A 24433-nucleotide genomic window follows, 5' to 3' on the forward strand; every position below is an offset into this window, starting at 1 on the left:
CCCCCTTTTCTTTAATTGGGGACTTTGCATTATCTTACGGTTTGTACTTTTTGAATTTATTTATTTAATAGGGACAATGCAATTTAACATAATTTCAATACAAAGCATGAAACTGATGTGCTGCATAAAGAGTATATAGCTATTGCTAATTTCCAACTCGTGTCCCCAGTTGGGCCTTTATGTAAACAAACAGATTAAAATGTACAACATTCAGCTACATAAAACCCCATAACACGATATGAGGATACATTAAAATACATGTACAACAATACAAATGTTATAAACCAGTTTAAAATGAAGTTTGAAGATATTAATTAAAAGTGGGTACAGCTCTGGCTTGCTTTGAGCCAGCATTTCACCTGTTTTGTAAAAGATTTTAAGTCGGACATTCATTTTATTTCAGGTGGTAATGTGTTCCAGAGTTTACAGCCTTTGATGGAGAAGGCTGATTGACCAAACGTAGATCTACGATGTTGTACGCTACAGTCTCCATTCACAGTGCTTCTCGTTACCCTGTTTCCGTCCTGTTTTCGAACATATCTGGAGAGAGGTCCAGGGGCCAGATTGTTGATACATTTAAAAACAAGTTATACATTTAAAAACAAGTTATACATTTAAAAACAAGTTAAAGTTACTTTTACCTTGCTTTCTAAGTTCTACTTTACTATCTTACTGAGGAAATGTATCTGACAGCTACAAAAAACAGTGTGCACACTTAGAGTATTAGTGATTAGAATATGATCGTTTTATAAAATGTATCTAACAAAGAGTCTGATTAGCAGTACATTGATCAGCTACTTTGGTATGGAGATCATTAAATCTACAACCATGGCTGACAGGAGTATTACTGTTTAAATGACCGGTGTACCTATGTGCAGTGATGTTATTTTGAATCTTTAAGTGGAATATTCACTCATAATAATAATAATAATAACTTTATTTATATAGCACCTTTTAAAAACACAGGTTTACAAAGTGCTTTGACAAACAGCTCATATTTATTAATTCTCCACTGTAATTATGTTTATACACAAAGGACATTTCCACTATTAATAGACAAAATATAAGGCCTACATTTTTTATTTTCTTTGTAATTCAGGAGATTATCTATCTTTAGATACTTTATTCTGAAATGTAGTGTTTTAAAAATTAAACCCCCTGCCAGCGTTTCCGGTGACGCGTCACTGACCACGCCCCTACACTTTACTTCCCGTAAACAAAACAGCAGCTGTCTGTCAATAGCATTCCTGTGTTTTCGGTCGTTTTCTTTGTCCCTTTTGACCTGTTTCGACCATGGCTCATGCCGGACTGGTTCTGGACAAGGACCAGTTCAACTGCTCGATATGTCTGGACGTGCTGAAGGACCCAGTGACCATCCCATGCGGACACAGTTACTGCTCGGGCTGTATTCGGAACTACTGGGACCAGGATGACTACTTGGGGATCTTCGTCTGCCCACAGTGCAGGCAGAACTTTAACCCGAGGCCGCTGCTCGCCAGAAACACTATGCTGGCCGACGTGGTGGATAAGTTCAAAAAGACTGGACTGCAAGAGGCCGTCAACCAAAGCTTTGCCGAGGCGGACGACGTGGAGTGCGACGTGTGCACCGGGAGGAAAAACAAAGCTGTCAAGTCCTGTCTGGTGTGTCTGGCCTCCTACTGCGACGTCCACCTCCAGCCCCACTACGAGTCTGCTGCTTTCAAGAAACACAAGCTGGTGTCGGCCTCCAAAAGACTCCAGGAGACCATTTGTGCCCGACACGACAAACTACTAGAGGTTTACTGTCGCACAGACAAACAGTGCATCTGTTACCTGTGTCTGACGGACGAGCACAGAGGACACGACACAGTGCTGGCTGAGACTGAGATACAACAGAGACAGGTAAATCAAATCACCTGATACCTTCAAAACCAGGCTGCTGATCAAAGGCACCACACAGCTATCAGTTTTTACTCAACACTAGATACTAAACTGTGGTACTTCTTGACTCTTTTCATGCTCTAACTCTATCCTCCTTCTTCTTCTACATTTCAGAGACAAAGTCTTTTTTGTTTCACACAGTTCTATGGAAAACACATGATTTAAAAATGATCCCATGAAGTGCTTACAAAATGCATTTTGTATTAAGGGGACAGATTACACGACTCCTTGGTTTAATTAAGTCAGTTTTGACTTGTGGTTGGTAAAGCAAAGTACTGACAATGTGTCCCTTTAACTCTGGTAAATTTGGCTTTCTTAAAGTTGTTCTGTTGCCTCCAGTACTGCCTAAACAATAGTAAGGGGTATCATGACTGTGCTGGTCAATTCACCAGACCGATAGCTTGATGTCAGGTAAATTATAATGTCACAAGAACAGCCTGATGCTACCCAAAACTGAATTAAAGCTGGCAAAAGATCAGCGATCATTGTTATTACACTATAATGTATATGTTTTTTTTTTTTTTTACCAAACTGGTATCATTTTGGAACTTTGGTCTTGAACAATACTCAAGTTTAGGTATTTACATTTTTATAAATGGAATATCTGGTTACTACACAAGTCAAGCATAACACAAAGTCTTGTTCTCTAGTCTCTATGGAAGATATAAACATAGTGCAGACACAGTGAGAGCAACACTCACAAGACTGTTTGACCTTAAAACTAGATCAGTAAATAAAGATGTAAAGGAGTGCCAGTCATTATTAGTAGCATGAAGTCATATATGAAGGTATATACACAGAGCCCGCAAACATTTTCATTACTGCACATTCTGAAATAAGGCTTAGTTCAAGGTGTGTGAGTTCACTGGCTACTAGAAATACCATTTAGTTTCTGTCAGATTCTCAGATCCCTATGATGTGATGTAAGTGACTTTAATTGACCTTCTTATGATGTGATCCCTCAGAAACAGCTTGATGACATGAAGCAGAACTCTCAGCTGAAAATTCATCAAAGGGAAAAGGAGGCACAGGACCTGAGACAAGCCATATTCTCCCTCATTGTAAGTACAACACACCCACTACGGTGTGATACATAAATACAACAGATCTATACCTTGAGTCAATCACTCAATCAGTCAGTCTTTATTTGTATAGTGCCAATTCATAACAAGTGTTATCCCAACACACTTTAGAAAAGAGCAGGCAAAAGACCTTACTGTTTGTTATATTATTCACAAAGATCCAACATGAAACCTAACAGACAAGGAAGCGCAGGGGCCACCCTGTAAGTGCAACTTACATGTAGGCCTTAGGGTGCGTTCGAATTGTCCCTCCTATCTCCTTTCACCATCCACTTTACCTTAACCCCGGGAAAACGTCATGAGGTTAAGAAAAGATGTTAGGAGAATTCATAAAGGATTTAGGGAAAGGCGATCTCGTTGCTCCGACAATCCGAGCTAGGCGACGTCATTAAATGTGACGGGCCGGCGGAGGTTAATGACGTGGGTCCGCCGTGGTGAAACTACAATGTTCTGAAAATGGACTACTAAAAACGCATTTAAAAAACTTTCCCCTGTGACTTCTTGCCGGCGAAATAATCCTAATCACCACAAGGTTGGGATTGAAATAGTGAAACCATCAGCTTCCTGTCCACTCAGAAATCAACATCAAAATAAGTATGAAATTAATTGTTACATTTATGCAAGACAAGAATGTACAACTGAAGAAATGCACAAAATATTCTGAATTGAATGAAATATGTTGAATAAAACATCATGTGGCTCAAAAATGTCTCTGATCCCTTTTCACCTGAAAGACAGGGTGATGTGTTTTATGGTGATTATAATCTGATTATATGGCTTTGCATAATATCTCAAGAACCTTAATCAAGGCAAGGCTTTCAGCATCTGTGACTGAAGGAAAGTTTAACGTTATTTATGATATTGCTTACGGCTGACAAAACACTCAAAGTGGATAAATAACGAATGCAAACTGAGCATAGGCTGCAATAAAAGTTAAAACTCACTTTGATCGTTTTACAACATCAGCATAACGTTCATAGTTCGCCTACGGGTTAAAGATTGAAAGTTGTTCAAGGCATATTATTGCAGCGGTAACTTTCATGATCTCCGTCCCTTTTCTGTCATCGTTAATGTTCCGTGAACGGTCGGATGCGCGAGTCGCTTTAAATGTTGCGGACGCGAGGAATTGTGGGGCGTCATGTCTCATCTCCTTTCGAAAAAGGACGGTCCAGTGTATCCTATGCTAAAGGAGGTTATAAAGGAAGCATTGACCCACCTTTCCTTAACTTTTAGAGAATTCAAACGGCTCTTATCATGGCCACTTAAATTCTTCCGGGGTTAAGGTAAAGTGGATAGTGAAAGGAGATAGGAGGGACAATTTGAACGCACCCTTAGACTGCTGGGGGACCTGGCTAAGCCTATAGCAGCATAACTAGGAGGCGGTCCATACCTGAGCCAGCCCCAAGTTTTAAGCCTACTCTTCAAAGTATAGAGGGTGTCTGCCTCCCGGACCCTGACTAGTAGATGATTCCAGAGGAGAGGGGTCTGATAACTGAAGGCTCTACCTCCCATAGTGCATTTAGAGACTGTAGGTACCACGAGCAGGCCTGCACTCTGGGAGCGTAATGTTCTCAAAGGGTAGTACGGTGCTATTAGCTCTTTAAGATAAGAAGGTGCCTGGCCATCTAGAGCTTTGTAAGTGAGAAGAAGGATTTTAAAATCTATTTTATAGGGAGCCAGTGCAGAGAAGCCGATACAGGAGTAATGTGATCTGTCTCCTAGATCTAGTCCAGCCAAAGAGTCTTTAGAGACTTACTAGGGTCTCTCTTATTTCACTGTACATCATAGTTCATAATAAACCATTTAATCACCCATACGGTCCCCCGCTATTTGCCTCTTTGTGTCTCCCTACAGCGTTCCGCCCGGGCAGCATCAGAGGAGAGCGATGCCGTCTTCACCGAACTGATCCGCTCGATTGAGCTGAAGCGGTTCGAGGTGAGAGAGCTGATCAAAGCCCAGGAGAAGACGGCTGTCAGTCAAGCTGAGCAGCTGCTGGAGAAGATCCAGAAGGAGATTGCTGAGCTGAAGAAGAACAAGGCAGAGCTGGACAAACTTTCCCACAGTGATGACCAAATCCATTTCCTCCAGGTAATAACCCCCTCAGATTGATTTTTTTTTTTTTTTTTGTTCCCCCTCGAGGGAAGTGTCACCGTAAACATTTAAAACTCTTGGTCACTCTGTGTTTTCCCCTCCAGAGTTGTCAGTCTCTCCTTGCTCCACCTATGCTGTCAGCTCTTCCTTCAGTCAGCGTTGACCCCGGCCTCACCTTCGGCCCGGTCATGACAGCTGTGTCGGACTTTAAAGGGCTACTGCAGGAGGTCTGCCAGGGAGGATTTGTGAGCATCTACGAGAGAGGTACGTACAAACATTAATATCATGTTTTATTCTGGCTATACTGTCAACTCTGGTTCATGTGATTCTGTGTTTGTGTCTTTTGTAGTGAGAGATGTAGTAATAGTAGGTCCTCAGAGTCCTGCTGTGCAGCTCGACACAACACAGCCCGCTGATGGTGCATTAGCCGTACAAATGGAAGCAACAGAAGGTGAGTTTATAAAAACCTGTTTGTTCTCAACTTTGATAAAAACAAGTGGATGAGACACTCACAAAATGAAAGATTTGAATACAGTCTTTGTTACTGTTTAAGTAAATAAAAGAATAATAGAAATAATTGATATCTGTTTAATCAAACAGGACATTTAAGTATACTGTTTAGATTGACATTTTATTTTAGATGTTCAGCTTCAGAATAAGTCATAAAATGTTGAACGTGTTTATCGCTAAGCCTGAAGGGAAGATCTGTGGTACATTTGTCCAAGAAATCTGACCTGTTATGAAATACCTTTAACTTGTCATTTTAATCATTGAATCCATGTCTCTTTATTTATCTATCCATTTTCTGCTGGCCCCCTGTGTCCAGGCTGTGTTTAAGGATTCATCTATGATATGGACAAACCTGTTTTCACTACTTAATACACTCTTTTTAAAAATGTGCAGGCCTCTTCATGTGTGCTGGTTAACATTGAAGTTTATTCTATTTTTATTGTCTATTATGTGACATTGTAGAAAGTCTGACACATTATTCGTTTGATTGCTTTTGACTCCCATCAGTCCACGTTCCCACGCAGCACAAACACCTGTGTCAACTTGTTTGTTTTTAGTGAAGCCTGCTGATTGTGCACAAGTGGAGATGTGACAGTGCTGCAGTTTCTGGAGCGCAGAGACTCTGCAGTAACTGTGTTTGTTGTCTTTGTGTTTCCAGTGATCCCTCCAACTGGCTTAGACCAAAGTCCCGTCAACCTTTTCAACCCTTTACTCAACCCAGGACCCTCTGCGCCCACCTTCAACTTCTCACCGTTTGGTAAATGAATTTACTAAATAAATGTATGTCTGCAGGAAACCGTCTGCAGGTATCTGTGGTAACATACTAACTGATATTTTAGAGAAACCCACAACATTGCAACTACTTAAATGGTTCTAGTATTGATCTGTTGTTTGAGATTACAGTGATGGGAAGATTTCATTGGGCTAAAGACATTACAAACACAGTGACATCTGGTGGTGTCTAAAAGGAACAGCATCCCTTTAGGACTGTGGTCAAAGCACTACAAACCCACAACAAACAAACAAACATGTTACATATTATTACAGAAACAAAGTGTTACATTTCTGCATTAAAAATAACTGGACTTGTTTTAAAGATTTATTTGAGTTGTGAAGTCACAGCTTCCCAGTTGTTTCCCACAATATTCAAAGCCAAAGAATTATTCCATTTTTTTCTTAACGCCTGTCCTCCAAAGAAACGAGGGAATCACCTGAGTTATGTGCAAGAAAGCAAAGAAGGAATTCAGTCAACTGTTTATATCAGCAAACAGCTAGTCTGAAGGAGTGGACAAAATGTTATTAAATTGAATATATATTCCCAGTGAATGAAGTAAATACCCCAATTTATAAATATGATGTCTGCCTGAGTCCCATCAGATAAATGATGGTTGTTTAAAAAACGAAGACAACAACCCCCATAATCCCTTGCTACTTCACAACATCAAATCATTTCTCTTTCTGGCTCTGATTGAACCACAAAGAGACTCTACTACTCTGAAGTCCCCTGATGATGGAATGAGTTATCAAGCTCCATTTGATCTGCAGAGTCCTTTTCTGCCTTTAAGTTAGGGCGCACTCACACTAGGCAAGAAAAAGCCAAAGACCCTGCTCTATCATGAACATGAAGCAACATTGTTACTATATGAAGCACTTTCTGTGTCTTCCATTACATGGTATTTTTGTATCTACCAAACCAGTTTTGTCTTCATACGAGTAAAAAATAATCTGCACATGAATGATCTTTGACCTTTTATTGCTGCCTCAGGGCTGTAATAATTCCTTTGTTCTGTTCCTCAGGCTCAAAGTTCTCTACAGGAGCCAGACAGAGACACATGCAGAGACGTGCTCACCCCAGGAGGAAATAGACATTTAGTGGACATCAACATCAACACAAGCTGAATGTCTTTATAGCGCCGTGCTGTCTGCAGCTTTTCCTCTCAGAGAACTGAACACTAAGGAGTAGTTAATTTTTTAATTCACCTTTTGCTATTAATTAAAATGCTTTGTTTTCAGCTATCCTCTTTGCTTGCACAATGGTGCAGATGGACAAGTGATGAGGCATTTGTAAGAGCCACTGCAGATCCCATTAACAGTACATCAACTTAAAGTATTAAGCAGCTCAAAGCAGGACTCTACACATCTTATTCCAATATTTCGAAGGACCTTGCCTTGAAGTTTCGTATTGTTTTAGTTATTTTTTAAAAGTCTTGTCATTTAATTTTTAACCAAACCTACAGAACAATTTGCTGAACAGATGTGTGCTAATATATTGTGATTTGTGAAATGCAGACATAAAAAAAGAAATCAAATGTTTCTCAGTCGTGGAGTTTATGTGCATGAGGGTTGGTTCATATTTCATTGTACTATGAATAAATACTGGTATGTATACTTAGGAGAGGTGTGTCAATAGGGGCTTGTTTGCACCTCTTCTGGAACAGCCTATTTCCTGGTTTGCTGGCTGTGATTGGAGGCCTCAGGGTGCAGCAGGTGAAACCAGAGAAGCTGTTATGAGCACACCTGAGAGACACGCCCATCTTTGTTCCTGCCAGTTTCTGTTGTGAGTGTGGAAGAAATGGCAGCAGCAACTATTTCTATAGAACAAGACCAGTTTTGTTGTTCGGTGTGCCTTGAGATTTTGAGAGACCCGGTGACGATCCCGTGTGGACACAGCTACTGCCTGGACTGCATTGAAGACTACTGGAACAGAGCCAAGCAGAAGGGCCAATACAGCTGCCCTCAGTGTAGACAGGTGTTCAATCCCAGACCTCTGCTGAGCAGAAACACTGTCCTGGGTGAAGTGGTGGAGAAGTTACAGCAGTCCGGATTTCAAGTTCCACCTCAAACCGTGTCCAAAGCAGAGGAGGTGAAGTGCAGCGAGTGCACAGTGAGGAAAACCAAAGCTGTTAAGTCATGCCTTGTGTGTTTGGAGTCGTACTGTGGGGCTCACCTGAGAGTCCACGAGGATCGCTTTCATGGCAAGGCACACATGTTGATCCCAGCTTCAGACCAGCTGAGGGAGAAGCTGTGCCCGCAGCATGATAAGGTACTGAGGCTGTACTGCCGCACTGACCAGCAGTGTGTGTGTTCACAGTGTCTTAAAGGGAGACACAAGGGCCACGATGCAGTCACTATGGTGGACGAGAGAGCAGCACAACAGGTGAGTTTGATTATTTTTGAAGCTTTTTAAACGGTTAATATTCAGCTAGAAACACTCAGAAATGTGCCTACAATTGTATAAGTGTTTTACAATGACAAATATAAAGTATAAATAAAATATAAACACTGTTTGACACCAAACGTCAAAGGATTTACCCAAACTACTTAATTTTACAGGTCAAAGTCAGGTTACTAGTTTAGGTTTTTGTTCTGGGGCTGATGTCTTCTGCGGATCTAGAGAGCTTCATTAAGATTGGCAAAATAACCTTCATGACATCACTATGACATCATCATGGGTTTTTGTTGTTGCAGTTTGGGCTTGTTTTAACTTTAAATAAGATTGATAGGGATTAAAAAAAAGAGTCCCATATTGATGACATTTAAACATATTACATACGTACATTGCAAGCATAACAACAGATCATATTGTGCTTTGAAAATAAAACTGTACACTAAATATGTGTTTGATTGTGTTTAAACGACTGACTTGCTGAATTGAAGCATTTGAGTTTGGTTTTCAGGCCCCTTGGTTTTATTCAAAGAATGGTTTGATATTTTTTTTTGTAAAAATGTTTATTCTCTCAGAGACTTCAATAAAATTCAACACCACTCTCGTGTTTTTCTATAAATAGTAAGACTGAGTGGATACGGCCTGCAACCTAGCATGATGAGGCTAGATCAGCAAAAAAAAGGTTGAAAACAGGGGAAAAAATGAGCGCAAGGAAACGAGCAGTGACTCCTGGAAGTTCACTGTTCCCAGCACAAGTCCAAACCTCTGCAGTATGTTTTCTAGTTTGTGTGTTTAGATTAGACTGTAATGACCCTGAAAAGTAGTGCCGATTGTGGTTCAAAATTCTGCCTTCAAAATTCCCTTTTTTTAAAGTACTTAAAAGCCTTTATTATCTGTGTCGCAGCATGTGCTCAGGGTCCAAATGCTGACTGTGTTGATATTCCACGGACGAATCAGCAAACCAAATAATTGAATAAACGACAGACCTCTTTACATATTATCAGTATTCAGGCATGCAAATGTCCCCTGCACCTCACGCTGACTCTCACCTGAAACTAGATTTTCCAGACTATTGACTCGTTTTCTGCACTTCACAAAATAAATGTAAGATAAATTGCTGGAATAACTTGCTGTAGTACCAGAAGATAGATTAATAAAGCATAGAGCAGCAACACAAAACAGACCCATAAATGATGTTTCTGGTATTCTTATAAAGTGGCCTTAAGGCTTCAATACTTCAAATATTGAAAAGAAAGTATAAAACCTGGTCTTGTACTTGTATGTTGGGCTCTGATGTCACTGTGTTAAAAGTTTGGACTGAAAGAGCAAAGCCTTCCAGTGCAATCCGACCCTTTGATTGTAAAATCAAAACTTTCCGCTTGAAATTTGAAGCCTGAGGGAGCGCAATGTGTGATATTCATCTTTTTTACTCTCCTAGAAAAACCTCCAGGAATCATCTTTGAAGTCGCTGCAGAAAATGAAGGATGCAGAGAAGGAAATCAGATATGTTGTCAGATACATAAAGGTGAGTTGGTTTTCAATTTACTAGCAACTGTGTATATATTGTTGTTACAAAGTCAAAGTTGGATGTGAGTGATTGCTTCCAAAAGGAGAGGAGAAAAAAAACCATTATCTTCCACAGCACTCCACAGAGGCAGTGGTGGAGGAGAGCGAGAGGATTTTCTCAAAGCTGATCCGCTCCATAGAGAAGCAGAGTGGCGAGGTGAAGGAGCAGATCAGAGGGCAGCAGAGAGTGGCTGTCAGTCAGGCTGAGGAGCTGCTGGAGAAGATCCAGAGGGAGACAGTGGAGCTGAGGAGGAGCGACGCTGAGCTGGAGAAGCTCTGTCGCACCGAGGACCACCTCCACTTCCTGCAGGCATGGAACAAAAGATAACTGAGCCAGCTCAAATGACTTGAAGTGTTGAAGAAAGGTTAAATCAAGCAGTAATCAAATCCACCAAAACAAATCATCTGCTTCAAATCTGACTCCAATTACATCTCCAGTTTTTTATTAAAAAAACGTGTAACTTTTTGGAAGGGAAATCTTAAAATGTAATATTTCTGTAACATTCTCGTGTTCATATAATGATAACACATTTTATTTCTAAAGCGCTTCTCAAGAACTCAAAGACTCTGAACATTAGTAATGAGAGAAAGAACAAGACAACATAGTAAGAACAAATACCACAACAACACACACAGGTCATGTAAACAACACACTGAAACAACACAGCACAATCACACATTAAAAGCTGATGTGGGGTGAAAAAAAAGTATAATTTAAAAGTATGGATGAAATGATAGGACTACTTTATGAAATGGAAAATAACTAAATAAGAAGAAAAAATAGGTATGAAATGATTCAAACGAAAGCAAACACTTAACTACGAATTGGCTGGGTTTTTTTTTGGTAAGATTTATTTTTTGGCTTTTTGCCTTCATGGATAGAGTAGGAAACCATGGCGATAGAGAGAGGAATGACATGCAGGAAAGGAGCCACAGGCCGGACTCGAACCCCGAGTGGACTATAGCCTTTGTAAATTGGGTGCGACTTAACCGCTTGGCCATCTGCGCCCCAAAACTGAACTGTTCAACATTATCAGGAACATTTTAAACCATAAGTCTATGCTTCAGAAGGGGTTTACTAACCTTTTCAGTTTTCACTGTACTGCAGTTTCCTGGATCTACAAACTGACAAAGTTATTTTAAGCTGAGCTTTAAACAAACATTTTATCTTTCAGTTCATGAACCGAAATAAAAGTAAAGGGAAAGATAAAAGAAGATAAGACCTTGACTGTTGCCAAAGCCTGTCACAATGCTCTATTGGCTTTCAAAGTCCCACTGTAAAGGGGGAGGGGAGGGGAGGGGGAGGGGTTGGCCTAATCCAGCACATTATCTCAAACTTCCCATTAGGTTGTCTTAATTCCCCTTTTTTTCTGTAACTAGAACTGTGAAAACTTTGTGAATTCTGAGTGCAAATAATGAAGATGAATTGAGATTGAAAACAATTAGTGATGTCTGATTTTAACTTTAACCCCACTCTAGTTTATCAAGCCAAATAGTTTCGTTGTATAATGACAATAAAGACATTCTATTCTATTCCATCATGATAATTGCATTATATTGATTGATTAGAAAATATTGGCATTAAAAAGTTCCCAATAAATATCAAGATTTAAAAGTTCTCAAACATAAAAGTTCTTAATTATAATTGATTTGTAATTTTAGTCAATTTTCTAACTTTTTGAGCTTTTGTTCATTGAATTGTTTTCAAATGTTTCCTGACGTGGTGGACAGTCTAAGCTTGTTAAGTTAATCACTGAAATGTAACACTCGGCAAAGTAATCTTATATCTTGCATGTTTCCCGAACAGATCCAGTTAACAGGATTTTTAAATACAGTGAACTTCTGCTATTTTCACCTTACATTGAAATCCTGCTGACTGATTTGTTTTTTTGTTGTCCATCACTGCAGAAGTGCAAGTCTCTTCACTTCCCTGTGAAGTCTGTGGAGATGCCCGACACTGACGCTCTTCAGTATCTCATGTATAAAACCATGAGAGGAGCTCTGGCTGACCTCAAAGACAGTCTGGATGAAACACTTGAGAAAGACTTCGACAGAATCTCTGAGAAAGGTCCGTTGTTTTTTTGTTTTTTTTAACCTTAAAGACGATTACATTCAGTTTGTTTTTGAAAGTGTTGACAGTATTTACTTACTAGTTGCTCTTTTGTATTTCCAGTCATGTCACTGAAGGAAACAAGCAATCAAATAACCTCTGAAAAAGCTAAAGGTATGCAAGCTTTCACATCTGACTTCAGATCCTAGTTTTTAGTTTTTTGAAACGTAAAACATCACTTTATTGCTCTTCACTAGTGATCTAGATAGACGGAAAATAATACTGTTTTTTATTTTATTTTATTGAAGCTAAGATTTGGTTTTAAGTTTAGCATCAACAATGTCACATTTAGCCTGCACCTGCCATCAGCAGGGCCTGAAGCATCATTTTAAGCTTGGTCATTGCACCTTTAATATAAAATGAGCCTTAGGAGTTGTTTATCTCTTTGTCTTGATCAAGATATTTTCAGCACATTTCTTAACTTTGTAATCTCAATTACACTGTCAGCTTCATTCAAAGTGATGAAGCTTTTTATTTCATGAAACAAAGAGCGTATGATAATCATACAACTTCGATCCTCTTAACTTTTCTGGTGTGTTTAATGTCTGTCATCTCATCTTTCAAACAGCCAAAAACACAGATCATTCCTACAACTCAGAACCGAAGACCAGAGCCGATTTCCTACAATGTGAGCACATTTTTGATGAACCTAACATCCGTCTTTTAGAACCCCTGCCTCCGTTTTTGACAATGTGTATCTACTCTCTCCAGATTACAATGAAGTCACCCTCGACCCGAGCACAGCCAACCCGTATCTCTCCTTCTTCAATGGTCATAGAGGAGTGACCACACGTTTAGAGCCTCAGACGTACCCGGACCACCCGCAGCGCTTCACCAGCTGGGCTCAAGTGCTGTGCAAAGCCGGGATGGCTGGACGCTGCTACTGGGAGGTGGAATGGGCCGGTAATGGAGGGGTTTCTATCGGCGTCTGCTACAAAAACATGAACCGGAGCGGAGGAGGGAGCGACTGCAAGCTCGGACACAACTCCAAATCCTGGAGCCTGGACTGCTCCCCCTCATCGTGTTCGTTTCAGCACAATAAGGAGAGTGTGACCATCACTGCTCCTAAATGCAGCAGCAGGATAGGATTGTTTCTGGACTTCAGGGCTGGGACTTTCGCAGTATATAATGTTTCTGATACAATGGTTTTGCTCCATAAAGTCAAGGCGACGTTCACGCAGCCCGTATACCCAGGATTCTGGGTGGGGTTGGGTTCCACGTTGCAGCTGTGCTCTCTTTAAATGTAAAAATTAACTGCACTCCATCAGAGGGAAAAGTCCTTAAGATACCTTTAAAGCACTGGGTTAAGAAAAAGGATGACACAGAGCCAGGTTTTTGTGCTCAAAACGTTGCATTTTATTAACCATGCAAGCAGAGAGCAGCAACACTTTGGTGGAGCAGGTAAAGAGGTGTGGGAGCTTAGATCTTATTGAAGGCAGCAACATCTACACTCTGGACCTGCAGAGACAGAGAAGAATAACACAAATATTTATGATGTTACAATGTGAATTATTGATCACTCTATTTTAATTATAAATCTTTAATTAATAAAGTATTCACAACCTACAAATATTTCCTTTCTCAAGTATTTAAGGCAAATGTTTTGGAAACTGGCGTTCTGGTAAGATTCAGATAACGATATGAATCTCAGTTGACTTTGGGCTTAGTTAAGACTGGCCCTGTTTAAAGTACCTTAACTGATTTCACCTACCAACATCTCTGAAGCAATTTCATTCAATCGCCTTATATTGTTTTAGTAATCAATTAAAAACATTTAAGCAAAAAAAACAATCCCTCGTTCTGCAGGGAATCATGTGCTTAGGCATTAGTTGTGAGAACCATGACTCAGGTGCTCCAAAGTGGATCTGTACTTACTGTTCCTTTTCTTTTCAATGTGTTCAACTGAGACAGATATCAGAGTAATATCCACGTTACTGAACTCTGAACTGAACTTTAACCGATTTATCAACATTTGTGGGACATGATATCTAATCCTGAAAGGACAATTATGTTCTTTTAACCATAAAAGGCTTGGTTTAAAAAATAAAAGATTATTTGAAACATCCTGCGAGTGAAATATTTTTTGCCTTCATATCATATCCAGTAAAACAGACTGGGACTTCATCAGTGCTGCTGGCTGCATTGGAAAATGACTCTTAACAGAAAAGAAGAACTCAGATGTGTTCAAAACACAGCAGATATAATCAGAGCTATCTCCCCGTGAGGTTGAGTGAAAAACTGTTTTCCTGTTAGCGCAAACCAAGCCTTAAATTATGCATCCTGTCGTTACTCACAAAGTCCTCAAACTTGGTGATCTCCTCCTCCAGGATGTCTGTGCCAACTTTGTCGTCCTCGACCACGCAGTTGATCTGCAGCTTCTTGATGCCGTAGCCGACAGGCACCAGTTTGGATGCTCCCCACAGGAGCCCGTCCATCTGCACTGTGCGCACACACTCCTCCAGCTTCGCCATGTCAGTCTCGTCGTCCCACTGAAGAAAGAGAGAGAAAGACAAAAAAAACATTAAATCATCAAAGCAAATAACTTAGAGTTGCGTACAGGATCATTCAGTTTACAGCAATACTTTGACATTTGTTTTCAATCACATATTACAGCAAACTACATACAAATGCACGGTTGAATTCTTATTCTTGGAACACACACATTGGGTTTCTTATTGAGTAATGAAGAGACATTTGAAGGCTCTGAAAGATAAATTTCCTGCTTCTATTGAAGTTTGACACAACCGTAGTTTCTTTATTTGTGAAGAGCCATAATGAAACCAGTATATTAAATGAATGCTAAATGATACTGTTTTAAAAAGACACGTACAGGCTTGACATCCAACAGGATGGATGACTTAGCGATGAGTGTGGGTTTCTTGGCCTTCTTGGCCGTGTAGGCATCGATGCGTTCCTGTTTGAGGCGTTCTGCCTCCGCATCGTCATCATCACTGCCGAACAAGTCCATGTCGTCATCGTCATCATCGTCGTCATCAGCATCATTGCCGTTCACCTGTTTGACTGGAGCAGCCTGCTCAAAACAATGCAAAAGGACAGGATTCAACAGATGTGTGAGAATGAAGGAGGTGTGTATGGAGATTCAGATGTTAACAAAACTGCAAGATTATTTACATTTTTTTGTTGAGGTCGATTTGAAGTCACATCTAAATCTGTAAACATTAAATACAATTTCCTAGGGTGCAGAAATTAACTCTAGAGTTATTAAAAATATATATTTTTTTATTTCTTCAAGGGTCATTATAAAGGTTTTTATTAAGAATGTTAGCATTATACTTTCTATATTGTGATATTTAAATACAAACAAAGGAAAAGGCATACACTTTCCAATAACCCCCCAAGACAAGTGTGCCACGCCCATTTTAAAATATGTTAGGTATAACGCAAGAATCTTTAGTAATGGACTGTATCTAAAAATGTTATTCCTTATTATTCACCTTGGCAGATGGGACCGCTGCTGCTGCGGGCGTCTTTTCAAGCATAGCCACTCTGGACTCCAGCTTCTGCAGGGCTGCTCTCATGCTCTCCACCACTGATGGAAAGTGAAGTAAAGGATGATTACTACTGTGCAACAAGTAAGAAGAAGCTTTGGAAGGCATGAAAAACTCGACACACCTTTGTGCAGGGCCTGGTTCTCTAGCTCCATGCTCTTCATACGTGTGACCAGCTCCTGGTCTCCTCCGTGTGAGGATGACTGTGAAAAGATCAACACGTTTATTAGCAATAGTCCGGCTGCTGGTCAGGGTTCAAATGTAAATGTAAAGGAGGATCACTCCAAGCCTAAAGGGAGGAAGCAGGCAAAAAAACAAAAGAACATGCAGGGCTATAATCCATTACAAGAAACAATTATTTGGATACACTTCACTCACACACACAATGCTGGTGTTAAAATTAACACCACTTTGGGTTTAAATGCTAGCATGCAGACAAACTGAGATTACTTTAAACAACAATCAAAATCAATTTGTCCCACCACAATTATGTGGAGAATTGAGTATCATACTCAAATTAATGCCTCACTAAAAAGTATTAAAGTTTGAAAAGGTAACACAAGTGAAAAAAAATGGTTTAGATTAGACATAAACTGTTCATTAGTCAGCTTCAGGAACTTTTTTTGTGGCATTTCCACTTGATTCCAGTCTTTTGCAAAGCTGGGCAAATTATGACAGTTGAAATGATCCTCTCTCTGGAAAGCTGATTTGAGTATTTCCCAAACCATTTCTTTGTAGGGCGATCAGTGAATTACATCTTGTAGAAATAACATGAGAATTATATGAAGAAGTAGATGTCAAAAATTAGCCTTCAAGATTAAAAACAGGGAAGGAAATATTTCATGATAGCCTTTGATAACCAGGACACAATTTCCAGCAAAACCATACTCAGATTAGAATTTACGCTCCAAAATTAAGAACAGTTAGTGGCATTGACCCCTCAAAAACAAAACAAAAACACAGAAGCCGGGTGGTGCAAACTGAGACATCTAAGTGCTGTGTTATCAGTAGCACACTCCACTTCAGGTAGCAGCAGTCACAGACAGCACACCCAGAATCTCTGTCTCGGCCATGCAGCGTTTCCAGGTCTGACGATGGATGAGGAACACTTACATTTCTGTGCTGCCGTTTTGGCTGGCGCCCTTTGGCCTGCTGCAGGGTCGTTTTCACCTACACCCAGCGACACATGCAGATGAAGGTAAAGGTGGAAAACCACAAAGACAAAGAAAAGCAGTGGTTGCAGGTGGAAATTCAAATACTACATAATGCACGGCTTCAGGTTCGTCAGTTACAAGGATAGAAAATAAGTTTAATAATTTAAAAGGCACTTGCAGTGTCAAAAGAAAAGATATCAGCCAACGTTACAGGTCTACAGAGCCTGTAAAACCGTCTGAGCACCTGTTTGCAGGGTGTACCAGAAAACCACTGGTATCTTACTTGAGTCTTGCACATAAATTTATAAACCTTTAAGACAGCTATTTTGGGTGTACAAGTCCAAGTATCTCTCTGTGGTTTGATGAAGTCAGGCTGCACTTCGAAAAGTTGATGTTAAAAAAAAGGAAAGATGAACATTATACAAGTCCACTTTAACACAATACTTATGGTTAGAAATACATTAGCCACAGTAATTGTTCCTCCTGTTCTGGCCAAAAACATCATAAAGAAAATCTAAATGATGGGGAATGACTCTATCATACTCTTCTTTTTTTTTTTTTTTTAATCGTTTCCCAGAGCGAATGTTAGAGTTAGGTTTACAAGTTATCTCTTGCAGAGAAGAACTTCATCCTCGAGTCAGAAATCGGGCTGAAAAAGAATGGAAACAACATGCAGGAAAGGAGCCACAGGTCAGTTTCGAACCTGGGCCGCCGGCTTGGAGAACTATAACCTCCATACATGGGGTGTCGCACTAACCACTAGACTACTAGACTAACGGCGCCCCCGGACTGCGTTGTTTTACTCGATTTCTGTTCATCTATTTTCAGCCAGTTAAGAAGGAACAATAATAGTTATGGACAGGTCTGTTTTCTGTGTGTGTATGCAAGATTACCACACTCATACTGCTAGCAATTTGGCATATAGAGTATGACCAATTTATCAGTAGGCAGATATGGACCAATCACTAAAATATTGATATATAATTTTTCTGAGACAAATTCAAATTTTAGCCCACCGTACTGGTAATTGGTAAAGAACCTATTATTGGTCAGGCTCTAATAGCAAATACCATTAATGTCATGACAAACACAGTGAAGCTTAGATAGAGATTGCAATGGATATTCTGGGAGAAGCAAGCAGAGGTAAAGGATGGAAAAAGTGTCTGCTGACAGAAATGAAAAGTCAAATCTAATTTCAAGCACTGACTAAACAACAGACTCAGTATCTCCTAAAGGACCTGCGTCTATACTTTCATCATAATGTAGTAAAAACAGCTCTTCCCCTGTTTAAAGGCTGGTACATGAACATTAGTGAGTACAGTCCAGCCAGCACAGGGGATGTCCCTGCAAATAATTTGTAGTACAGTACTCACTCCACTTATGGACTGCAGGATATTCTTTCTGGATAAAGCCATGTCCTGCAGGATGGTACTAACTTCTCTATCCTGCAGGTAAATATGTGGGTAAAGTGGTGATGAAGTGGAAGCAGTGAGAAGGCAGAGCAGAATGCAGACACACAAAAGCAGGACGGCTCATACACCCTCACATAGGATGATTGGTTATGTAGTGGGAGGATCTGAAAGGAATCCTTGTTCCAAAACATGTAGTTAAGATAATTTTCATGCATTCATTTACATCCAACATTTATAAAAAAAATAATTAAAAAAAAATACCTCCAGTCAAACAACAGAGAACATACTTTCCATAATGTATTTTTTCTTTTTGAACTACTCCATGTTCGATCCTTACTGTTTTTGGAACATAAATATTAATCTGAGATTGTGTTTACTTTCCTTCTGCTGAAAAAAACCTTTGGATACTGTTCAGTAACTGATCATTTTTTTCTCTGTACATGATTTAAATGGTTTTGAAGTCGACCACTTCATATATATCATTTATGTACAGAATAAATATTAATGGCCCCAACATTGACCCTTGGGGAACTCCACACTTTACCTTCAGCAGTTCTGATTTAACCTATTTGATTTGTACATATTGATATATATTGTCTAAGTAACTGATGAGCCAAGTGAGTGCTACTCTTATTCCATATTTCTGTAGTTTTGTTTATAATAAGTTAATATAGTCCTTATACATTCAGACTATGTGAAAAATAAGAGCATATCAAATGGGAGCTATGGGATTATGTACCAGGCCCTCATATTGCAATAGAAAGGTTACACACATTCTGGCAGCAGGCAGAAAGCACACCGACCCAGTATCATGACCTGACCTGCAACTCGTGGTGCAGCTGTCCTTTTCCCACATCAGTACATTTTGTACTGATAAGTGAACAAATTTGATTTAAACTAAGACAAAAGCCCAGTAAAATTGAAAAACTATACAGCATAATCAGTAATTTATTTTGGATAACAAATAGTTTGTTTGTGCAAAAGCAGACACCTATCCAAAAAAACTCAGCACATTAAGTCTTAACTATCTATTTCACCTGAAATCAAAAGGGTTAAATAGGTGTCGCTTTTTTTTTTGCGATTTGCCTGAAATGACTTATTTAAACTGAAGTTGATTTTAGTCTTTTCCTTCACCATTGTTTCTCAGATCTGTGTGAAAAAAAACAAACTCCACTACTGCCCTGAGCAGTCTGAGAAGCAGAGACAGCTGCCAAACCACCTGACCCCTCTCACTGGGACGAGTCACTTCTAAATCGAGTGGCTTAACTCGCATGTACACAGCTGCTCCGGGCTGGGCCTGAGGGTGATGTAACTGTTACTTAATCTAACCAGGCCACTGACTGACAAGGTGGCGTGAGCTGATCAGGCGTCAATAACTTGAAAGACAGCAGCAAGACACTCAAAAAAAGTGTCAGAATTAAAGGTCAACTGGAAAAACCAATTTCCCTTTTTTCTAAGAACGGTCAGGTTGATGAATGAATCCAGCTCCAGACTTTGAAACACATTGCTGGATTGTTCTACCTGCTGCTGCTGTGTGGAGGGTCCGTTAGCTCCCTCGTAGAAGCACTTCTCTGCTTCATCGTAGCGGTGTTTGTCGAACCAGATGTTCTCTGAGGCGAGGCACTGAAGTCCACTCATTTTGGTACTGAAGGAAGAAGTCAGAAGTTTAGAAAAACAAAAAAAACTTGACATTGATCTACACCCAAAAAGACCATCTACCAAAAGCAATATGAAGTTGTAACAGCCGCCACAAATAGTGACATGAAAAATGTGACAGAACTTCATTACATGCTTGACCACGACAACTTATTTTACAGGTTAAAACATCATGCAGAGCCACAGATGAAGCTTTGGATGGAATGATATGAGACAATACAAAGCAGAAAAGTTAAAAAAAAAAAAAAAAAAAAAAAAAAATACACTGTAAATTAATGGCAGAATAACAGGTAACAGTTTCTGTCAACTGAAAGTTGACATTAAATACAGAGACTATTGCTTATGTGCTTCACCTCCCTTCTCAATATGCTGACTGGTTACTGCAGCTGACAGGCATCTACACATTCCTCAGTCAGTGAAACACAGTTGCCTGGTCTGCAAAGTCTGGATTAGAGAACAAAAGGTTGGCTGGTGCAAACTAACAACACTCTCTTAGTGACAGCAGAGTTCAACCTTGTCATACGATTATAAACACTGACCTGTTATAGTAGACATTACATTGATCTATCTTCGCAGTCAAAGGGAGGTGTTTTTGCAGCTACCAAAAACACAACTGTAAGACTTATCAAAAGCCAAAACACTTCATTATAATTCCTTTTTTTTAAGCAATCGTTCCACAACAATTGCAAAATATCAGAGATTCAGCTTACTTTTTTGCAAAATCCCTATAAGCTGCATTGCAAGTTCATTTTAATGAATAAAGGTCCTACATTTATTTCCTGATTGCTTTAGTTATTCCAAATGCAATCTTAATTACAATAAAAAGGTTGATCTACAAACCTACTTTTCAACTATATCAAACATAAAAGTTAGATATCTGAAAAAAGCCAAACAACAATGCAGACAGACAACAAATACAAACAAAATACATTAAAAAAAGAAAGAAATTGTGGTAGTTTAAATACACCAAAAAACACACGTCAAGTCTCTCCCATTCCCTGTGAGGTTGCCATACTTGTCCCATTTGGGCCTGATTTCCGTCTCAGAGAGGCCTCTCTTCCTCTGGTGAGGCCCCCTGCTGCCTTTGCCCCCCTGTTCAGTCTCAGAGGAGGTACGATTGCGGCCTCTACTGTACTGGCGATGGGGGGTGCCTGAGGCCTTCACAGTGACCGGACGGCCTTCTTGCTGCTGACCACGATTGCGGCTGGACTGGAAGGTCATATAGCCTCTAGTGTTAGGACTTCTGGGAGAGGAAGACAGTGGTCCATTGCCATTAGAGGAAATTCGGCGTGGGTAGTTGTTCCCAGCCTGTTCGTAGCTGCTGCGGTGGTGCCGGATTCCCTCAGCCTGCATGCCCTGATAGACAGGGCTTTCACCATAGGAGCCACTTCCCTCCATCGACCTGTTCAACCACTCCTCTCCAGAGCTCTGGACTTCAGAATGAGACAAACGTGTGTGTCGCTGCGGTCTACCAAACTGGACTTTGTCCCCACTGATGACGCCTCTCTCCAGTGTGGGAACATTTCCCTGCCTGAACGCCCCCACCGATGCAGCAGCACGCTGAGGGGCTCTCCCTTGATGAGGGTTTGGCAAAGACTGATCCATTTCTCGATCAAAGGGGTCTCTCCTCTATTCACTTGTGTTTCAAATTATTGAGGAGAGAAAAGAAGCAACAGGTGGAAGCTAGAGGCATTAGTTCAGTGTCAAGTGAGCTAATAACAGCAACTGTGCTTGTTAGATGCATCAAAGGAAGCTTATAAAAAAAGATGACAACGCCAAGGCGAGCAAACAGACGGTGGATTGATCAAAAAGCTTAGTATTTTCAAAAATACATTTTCCTTTAAAATAAGTGTTGTGAAATGTGAACAGAAGAACAAACTGAATGCAATGGACCTCTTGTGTTTATGCTTTCAGGATATAGAAAAATGTTACCAAAAAATAAAGCAGTTAATTGATCAATCTCACATTGGACTTTAATAAAATAAAGCAAAAACATACAAGAATTTAATGTAACTTACACAAATGGCAGGTGAAAATGGCCAACTATTTGGTTAGGGTGTGATGCAGTGTTTCTTTCAAAGTCATTTCAAGTATGAAATTCAATGCAGATTTCTCTTTTTTAAATATTTTTTTTACTTAAAAGACACAAGGTGAAATACACCCAGTGCATGGTTTGGTATACAAGTAGAGAGGTACTTTGCCCAATCAATGAAGAAACACTGTATTTAATTATAAGTGAATATGTTTTTTTTGTTTTTTTTTAAAAGCATCCAAAAACCGAACCTCTCAATGTCTCACCTTTGTTTTGGCATGCTGGAGGATAATGTTCACTCCCTATTGTGGAATGGGATATTCAAAATAATTTATGTGTAACCACATAAACCAAAACAGTTTCATTGAAAACAGTCTTTTTAAAAAACAAAACAAAAAAAACATGTTGCAAGCAGAAGAACACATCCAAAAATACTATTTATATTTTGATGCATAAAACACACAAAAACGAACCATTTCATAAAATACAAACAAAACAAGCATACACTTTAATCAAACTCACTTAAAACACAAGTGATGCTTAATGTACTGTTAGTACAGGTTTATATACCTATATTTCATTTGCCAGTTTACTGGTAGTACCTTACAAAAATTGAATGCATATTGATCCTCTGTAATAAATCCCACCTTCACTAGGAGCCCTCATTTAAGTCATGTTGTGCACATTTTGGAGGCTGTTGCTTTCAGATGTTGGATTGCATTGTGCTAATCTGAGAGGAGTTTAAAATGTGAGGGTCTCTTTTCAAGAAATATGCCAGGGGCTTTAGCCTTATCAAACGACAGCCTCAAATAATAAGTCTCACCAACATCTCTATGAAGATATTTCTATAAATAAACCTGAGTTGCTGTACCCTATAAACTGGCAACTGCGTGATTAATACTTGTATTTCAGAACAACATTAGGACTACAATTAATTAAAACATGCGTTAGAGCATCAGCTGAAAGGCAGCATCAACACTCACCTCTAAGAACTGGGATGGGAAGCTAATGCCCAAAAGACAAATAAGAGATAATGCAAAAAAAAAATACTCGTACAAGTACAAATACAAACCCAACCAACCACATGACAAAACATTATACTGTTTGAAGGAAGCTTGTATTAACTATAAAGCAGACCTACAGTCAGGAGAAGAAAATGACATTGACGGGAAATTCAATGTCCATTTCACAAAAACTAACAGTCAAGCAAAGGCACAATTTCAGTGATATCAAATAAAGTCGAAATCTGTGTTTTATATAAGTTCTGTTGATTTGTCAACTTGCTAAAGTTAGGTTTTGTAACAGGAGTTTTTTTTTCTGACAGCCACAGTAACTTTGAAGTTAGTTGACCACGTGGCGACTGAAAACTTCAAAATTTGCAAAACTTTATGAGCTTTCACAAACATTACACTTTTGCTATGTTCGAGGTCCAACCAATACATCTTTACAAAACTTACTTTTGGCTTTATTCGACGTTTTACGACTTGATAACCGTTCTCTGGCGTGCTGCCTCGGCCGTAATCCGACGGGAGAAGAAGGACCGGTAGCTAGGCGACGCCTGTATTCTTCAGTAACAGAGGGGGGAGCGAGACGTAAACTTTTCGATTATTTTTAATGATTTGTGCCTTTATCTAACATCAATAAAATCAAATGTAACATAGAAAGACACAAAAATGTTCTTTGTATCGCGGACATATATTGTTCTGTGTTTTTGTTACTATTTTCACCTTGTCTTCAGATTGGTTTGATCCATTTTGGCTAAAGACTACATTTCCCAGAGTTTCAGGAAGCCGGCAACGGCTGGATGAACTGAGGAGTTGTTTTCTGTAGTTGTTTTGACAAGCTGTGGCTGAGTCCTAAACTCAACCTTGGTTGTAGGCCTATATGTTTTGTTTGATTTAAAACACCGTGATTTATCAACCCCGTACCATACGATTTCGACTAACGGATCCATTATTTATCCTCTCGAAATTGAGCTTGTGTAAAGAGTTTTGACCGTAGCTTGAATTCAAGTTGCTCGTGAATTAAATCGGCTTCTTTTTCTTTATTTGTCCTGTAGATGGCTGCAGTGGCGCTTATTCTAACTTAGACACACGTTTGTAGCTTTACACAGAGTAAGTTATTTCGCTTGATATGTTTTTATTCGCCATATAGGCTTTATCAACTTTTCCTAATGGCAGAACTATTTTAATTACCGGTAACATGTATGTGTAAATGTAGACACA

At 39.6% G+C, this 24433-nt stretch overlaps 3 protein-coding genes across 11 annotated transcripts; 2 read left to right on the forward strand and 1 right to left on the reverse strand.

Annotated features, from left to right (window-relative positions):
- The first annotated feature begins 1191 nt into the window (after positions 1-1191).
- Positions 1192-7916, forward strand: ftr67 (finTRIM family, member 67). Its single transcript, XM_061045004.1, has 7 exons — positions 1192-1881; positions 2886-2981; positions 4857-5090; positions 5198-5357; positions 5443-5544; positions 6262-6360; positions 7401-7916. Exons 1-7 carry the CDS (start codon positions 1294-1296, stop codon positions 7466-7468), a joined length of 1347 nt encoding a protein of 448 aa, XP_060900987.1. The 5' UTR covers positions 1192-1293; the 3' UTR covers positions 7469-7916.
- A 117-nt stretch (positions 7917-8033) lies between these two features.
- Positions 8034-14510, forward strand: LOC132979302 (E3 ubiquitin/ISG15 ligase TRIM25-like). The gene is made up of 7 exons (XM_061044993.1): positions 8034-8760; positions 10208-10294; positions 10412-10645; positions 12244-12403; positions 12509-12559; positions 13014-13073; positions 13157-14510. Exons 1-7 carry the CDS (start codon positions 8176-8178, stop codon positions 13684-13686), a joined length of 1707 nt encoding a protein of 568 aa, XP_060900976.1. The 5' UTR covers positions 8034-8175; the 3' UTR covers positions 13687-14510.
- eef1da (eukaryotic translation elongation factor 1 delta a (guanine nucleotide exchange protein)) lies at positions 13774-23788 on the reverse strand. Of its 9 annotated transcripts, none has more exons than XM_061044994.1 (11): positions 23666-23783; positions 23192-23213; positions 21192-21812; positions 20042-20165; positions 18482-18553; positions 17068-17124; positions 16079-16157; positions 15901-15995; positions 15276-15476; positions 14740-14934; positions 13774-13903 (listed from the first exon to the last, which is right to left on the reverse strand). In XM_061044994.1, the coding sequence occupies exons 3-11, from the start codon at positions 21779-21781 to the stop codon at positions 13865-13867; spliced, it is 1452 nt and encodes a 483-aa protein (XP_060900977.1). In that variant the 5' UTR covers positions 21782-21812; positions 23192-23213; positions 23666-23783; the 3' UTR covers positions 13774-13864. The 9 variants fall into 9 exon arrangements, with proteins under 9 accessions (XP_060900977.1, XP_060900978.1, XP_060900979.1 ...); XM_061044995.1 differs by lacking the exon at positions 23666-23783 and adding an exon at positions 22475-22510 and having other exon boundaries at positions 23192-23206; XM_061044996.1 differs by lacking the exon at positions 18482-18553 and having other exon boundaries at positions 23666-23782.
- Between the last annotated feature and the right edge of the window lie 645 nt (positions 23789-24433).

Source organism: Labrus mixtus, chromosome 8 (genome assembly GCF_963584025.1).
Source record: "Labrus mixtus chromosome 8, fLabMix1.1, whole genome shotgun sequence".
Lineage (NCBI taxonomy): Eukaryota > Metazoa > Chordata > Actinopteri > Labriformes > Labridae > Labrus > Labrus mixtus.